This window comes from Gekko japonicus, unplaced genomic scaffold, assembly GCF_001447785.1.
Source record: "Gekko japonicus isolate JY-2015 unplaced genomic scaffold, Gekko_japonicus_V1.1 scaffold6359, whole genome shotgun sequence".
Lineage (NCBI taxonomy): Eukaryota > Metazoa > Chordata > Lepidosauria > Squamata > Gekkonidae > Gekko > Gekko japonicus.
In genome coordinates, this window is record NW_015171084.1 from 24,954 (window position 1) to 30,542 (window position 5,589).

At 51.4% G+C, this 5,589-nt stretch overlaps 1 protein-coding gene across 1 annotated transcript in view; it reads right to left on the reverse strand.

Annotated features, from left to right (window-relative positions):
* MOGAT2 (monoacylglycerol O-acyltransferase 2) overlaps nucleotides 1–4,988 on the reverse strand; it is a gene marked incomplete at its 5' end in the record, with an annotated part of 7,164 nt that extends 2,176 nt beyond the window's left edge. The window contains 3 exons of the mRNA XM_015419077.1: nucleotides 1–89; nucleotides 2,702–2,876; nucleotides 4,756–4,988. The exon at nucleotides 1–89 is cut by the window's left edge and continues 108 nt beyond it. Of these exons, the coding sequence (XP_015274563.1) occupies nucleotides 1–89; nucleotides 2,702–2,876; nucleotides 4,756–4,988 (497 nt within the window). The remainder of the gene's footprint in view (nucleotides 90–2,701; nucleotides 2,877–4,755) is intronic.
* Nucleotides 4,989–5,589: the final 601 nt, after the last annotated feature.

The following is a 5,589-nucleotide window of genomic DNA, read 5'->3' on the forward strand; positions in this document are numbered from 1 at the left end:
GGGTCCATCTCAGCCACGAACCCTTGGGGTTTTCCACTTGGTCAAACAGCTCATTCTCCCCAAAGGAAAACACGGGGACAAGAGGGACTCTGGGAAGCAAAGACGGAGAGGGGATTAGGGTTGGTGTAGGATCTGGAAGTCCCAGGTTCAAATCACCACTCTGCTGTGGAGGCTTGCTGGGTGTCCTCGGACTAATCACACCTCCTGTACCTAGCCTACCTCACAGGGAAGTTGTGAGGAACGGAGGAACAGAGAACAATTCCAGGCACTTTGGGACTCCACGAGGAAGAAGGGTGGGGCATCGATGAAGAGGTAAATATAAATGAGGAAGTCAATAAACATCCTCTTTAACAGACTCTCCACAAACGAGAATTCAGTGAGGTTGTAATCATCTCTCCGGCTGTGGCCACGCACACGAAATAATCTACCTTCAATCCACTTTCACTGCACTTCCCAACTGGATTTTTACTGTGTGAACTGGCAAAATCCAGCTGGAAAGCAGATTGCACTGGCAAAATCCATCTGGAAAGTGCATTGCAAGTGCGATCGCAGCCTGCATGCGATTTCCCCTCATACGGAATCTGGTGCCCCCAAATGGTAAATCCTTTTCCTTGTGAACACGGGGCCTACTTTTATTTATTTTTTGCAATAACTGCAGAAAACCTGGGAAACTTTTCCGATTCCATCAAATTTATTTAAAGTCTGAGCAATATCTACCTGACGCCACTTTGGTTATACTACACTCTTGATCCTGATAACTTAAAATAGGTGTAGAACAACGTTGGAGTCCAGTAGCACCTTATTTATTTATTTATTTATTTATACTTATATTTATACCCCGCCCACCCTGTAAACAGGCTTTGGGCGGCTTACAGAAGACGGCAAAGTATGCCGAATTAGCATAAAACCATAAAACATTTAATATAAAATATTCTTAGCATTACAACAATAACATTTAAAGTGCTTGCAGTATTAACATAGATGGCGTGACTTTTTAAATATATAACAATAATAATAATAATATAAAACAGACACTCTCCCCACCAGCAACAATGGTTACATAAGGTATGGGACCTTTTTTTGCAAGAGAAGATATCGCTCTGGACAAACAAGGAAGATGTAGAAACACATCTTCTGAACCCACTAGACAAATGGTACTCAATTATTGAAAAGATGAATATAGATAAGTTTGACTGGGAAAACGTTAAAGCCTCCAGATATGAATTACTATTGTTTGGCTAAATGCAATAGGTATATAAAGGTCCATGTTTATTTTCCCCTCTACACCAATAACGAACCCCCCGCCCCAGAGGCCCGTTCCCCGCCGCCGCCAGATCGTGCCCCGGGGGGAACTCCTCCCCGACGTGAAAAAAAAATTAGCTTTCGTGTGTATGCACACTTCTGCAGACCAACACAGCTACACCCAACTGAATTTAAAATAGGTGTGTTCCAAAAAAATTTTTGTATTTAATCTCAGAAAGTTCTCCCAGATCAGAGTCCGTGCTCTTAACCACTACACCAAACTGGCTAGGAATCATTAGAAACTCTGTTGGGGATGCCCTAGCTTTGGATTTCCTGTACTCAGGGCCAGCTCGCTCACTAGGTGAACTAGACTCTCGCCTAGAGCGCGGGGCCATCATGGGGGCGCCAAAAGCCCCCCCCAAAAAAATGTTTCCCCGCTCCCGCCAAAAGCTCGCGCCGCATGCCCTGGCTACCGCCGCCTCTTTGCCCGCCCCCCCACATGACTTTCTGGGCACATGCTGCTTCAGCGTGCCCCTTCGCTGCCCCTAGAGCAGCGGAAAGGCACTCTTTAAAGTGTAAGGCCCGCGGCGCCTCCTGCACCGCTGGGAAATGGAAGCCCAGGGCAGCCATGGGGAGCCGAGCAGCCGTGAGGTTGCCGCTCCGGGCTGGTTTTTCCCTGCCGGGAGGCAAGTCCCACCGTCAAGCGGAGTGGAATGCCTGCCCTTCCAGCGCTCAGGAGGAAGTCCCCCCCGGGAGGGCGGCAGCCGGTCTGGTCCCTCAAGCAGTCAGGGGTGCGGGGGAGGTGGAGGAGGCTGGGGGTTGGTTTCTGGCCCTTCTGCCCCTGAAGGCGGCGGTGGTGATGTCTTCTGGCCGGACCCCCTGCCCCCCTCATTCCAGAGTCCTGCGTCTGCCGTGCAGCCGGGCCTGCCGCTGACCCCCGCAGCCCTGCAGCTGGCCCTCCCCAAAGCCCGTACATCCAGCCGGCAAGAGCCTTGGGTGCTTCCAGGGACCAGGGTGCCCGCCCACCTGCCTCAGTGCTGCCACCACCCCAGCCTCCGGGCTCCTCCGAGCTCCCTGCAGAGGGAGAGACGGGATTGCACAAGAAAGGAGACGTGGGGGGTGAGGTGGGCCCCCCCCCCGAGGCTCCCTCAGAGCTGTGGAGTCCTGGGAGCGAAAATTCTCCATGGTGAGCTGCTGGCATGAAAGTGGTAAGCAGGCGATTCGGCTGCGGCAGGAATGAGTTTGCTCTCCAGCCTGAGCGGAGACTGAGCCTGCAGGTGCCAGCCCAGGAAGGACAGGAGATGCATGGGGGGGAGGGGGGGCGGCGCATGGGGGGGCGCCAGAAGGGATCCTCGCCTAGGGTGCAAAATAAGCTGGGGCTGGCCCTGCCTGTCCTACGCTGGGGGTTGGATGAGATGTCCTCTAAGATCCTTTCCGGCGCTGGGGCCCCGGGACTCACCCGTGGGCTATGGCCAGACGGACAAACCCCTTGCGGTTGGCCAAGAGCAGCGTGAAGGCTCCGGGCCGGGCATCCAGGGCTTCCTGAGCTCCTCCGACAGCGATGGCGAGGACGTTCCCTCCTCCCGGCTTCTTTAGAACGTAGGCAGCCGTTTCCTTGTCCGATGGGACCAGACCTGGGTACGAAGCACGTGCAGAGGGCTTGAGCAAGATGTGGGGGGTGGGGTGGAAACCCCACCCTCTCCACGATAAATTCCGGCAGTGCAGGATCCTATTGCTAGGGGCATGCGTTCCTGCAGAATACATTACCTGTCTCCTCCAGAGATGCCAAGGTGTGCCTCTGAATGACTTGTGCCTCTACCACGCACTTAAGCGCTACACCAAACTGGATGAGCTTATCGAGGGTGTTGCATCTGTCCAGCTGTAGAGCCCAGTTGCTGCCTTCCCATTCAGACCCATCCCCAAGCGCTGCCTTCAAAACTGACCTTCCTCCATCAGCTGAGTTTAGCTTCACTTCTGCTGCTGCTACTACATGCTGCCTATGTGCATGGCTCTTTACAGAGTACACACCAGTTTGGTGTGGTGGTTAAGAGTGGCGGACTCTAGCCTGGGAGAACCGGGTTTGACTCTCCGCTCCTCCGTATGCAGCTGCTGGGTGACCCTACTCAAGCCACAGTTCTCTCAAAGCTGTTCTCTCCAGACCAGTTCTCTCAGAGCTTTCTTAGCCCCTCCTACCTCACAGGGTGTCTGTCATGGGGAGGGGGAGGGAAATGAGATTGTAAGCCGCTCTGAGACTCCTTCAGGGAGTGAAGGGCAGGGTATAAATCCAATCTCTTCTTCTCCTTCTTTTACCTCACAGGGTGTCTGTTGTGGGGAGGGGAAGGGAAAGGAGTTTGTAAGCCGCTCTGAGACTCCTTCGGGTAGTGAAGGGCGGGGTATAAATCCAACCTCTTCTTCTTCTTTTACCTCACAGGGTGTCTGTTGTGGGGAGGGGAAGGGAAAGGAGTTTGTAAGCCGCTCTGAGACTCCTTCGGGTAGTGAAGGGCGGGGTATAAATCCAACCTCTTCTTCTTCTTTTACCTCACAGGGTGCCTGTTGTGGGGAGGGGAAGGGAAAGGAGTTTGTAAGCCGCTCTGAGACACCTTCAGATAGTGAAGGGCAGGATATAAATCCAATCTCTTCTTTTACCTCACAGGGTGTCTGTTGTGGGGAGGGGGAGGGAAAGGAGATTGTAAGCCACTCTGAGACTCCCTTGGGTAGTGAAGGGCAGGGTATAAATCCAATCTCTTCGCTTCTCTCTTCAGCCTCTCTACAATAGGGTCAGCAGGCTCGCCTGGCAAACGGTGAGAGGTTTGGGGGAAGGGACATGGGAGGATGTGATGTCATGTGCACCATTAAGTCACTCATGGTGAAAACCCACAAATCAGGCAGCCAGCAAGACTTGCAGAGAAAATGCTTTCTGTATATTTTGGTCAAAAAGCACTACAACACAATGAACACATTCCTTCAAATCGTAAGAAAATCCTTGTGTGAAAATACATCAGCGTCGTCTCCGGATTACATAAAACAACGTATCAAAATTGGATCTTCCTCAGGAAATATTAGACTAGTACCAAAGCTCCCTTGCTCATAAAGTGCTTTACAAAAAATCAGGAAAGATAATACATTTAGATAGGATGCTGATCTCAATACGTATTCAGGCTCAAATAGGCTGCTAAGCTTCTGATGGATCCCAGGCGTCTCACCCAGGAGAGGCATAGGACTGCTCTAGGAATTGCCAGAAACTCTATGGTAAAACTATGGAGTTTCTGGTGATTCCTAGAGCGACCCTCTGTCACGTCTGGATTTTCACTGGGAATGGTGAAATGGTGCATGAAACATTAAAAAATTTCTCCTAAGCAGGCAATGAGACCTTCAGGAGGGAGAACCCTACCCTCACCAGCGACTGGCAAGCCTAGAGGGAGATAGGTCTTTGACCCGAGGAGCTTACAATTGTTATGGCGGTGACAGTAAAGTGGGGAATGGAGCTGGGGGCACTCTTCGTGGTCTGCTTACCTCCACTCAACAAGTAGTCACGGAAGAAGGGGACTCTGAACCAGAGGTTCAACATCATCAGGTGAGGGGTCAACCCTGGGAAGAGTTTGGAAAACCCCGTGGCCTCGGTGCAGAAATTGAGGAAGGCTCCGGCCACCAGGACCCCGTGGGGATGGAATCCCATGATGTAGTTCTTTGTAGGGTCCAATTCGACTGTCTTCACCAGCTGTAAGAGAAAAAAGTCATCTTGGATTCTTGTTGGCTCACAGAAAATCTACCAAGTTGTTCTCTTTCAAAATCCAATGACTGATTCAGACAACCGTTCTGTTCCCCCCTCTTGAACTCTTTGAGCATGTCACTGGTCACCAGAATGGTCTGAGGTCTCTCCAAGTTTGATATAACTATTTAACATTTCGATAGTGCCGAAGAATAGATGCGTTCGAATTGTGGTGCTGGAGAAGACTCTTGAGAGTCCCCTGGACTGCAAGGAGATCGAATCAGTCAACCCTAAAAGAAATCAACCCTGACTGTTCCCTGGAAGGCCAGATAATGAAACTGAAGCTCAAATACTTTGGCCACCAAATGAGAAGGGAGCACTCACTGGAGATGGCCCTGATGCTGGGAAGGACTGAAGGTAAGAGAAAAAGGGGACAGTAAAGGATGAGATGGCTAGACAGTGTTATCGATACAACGAACATGAAATTGAGCAAACTCTGGAGCACGTCGGAAGACAGGAGGGCCTGCCGTGATGTGGTCCAGGGGGTCGTGAAGAGTCGGACTCCACTGTGCGACTTAACAATAACAACAAGTGCTAACTAGCATTGTTACGGGCAGAGGTCATTTCCTGCAGGAGCG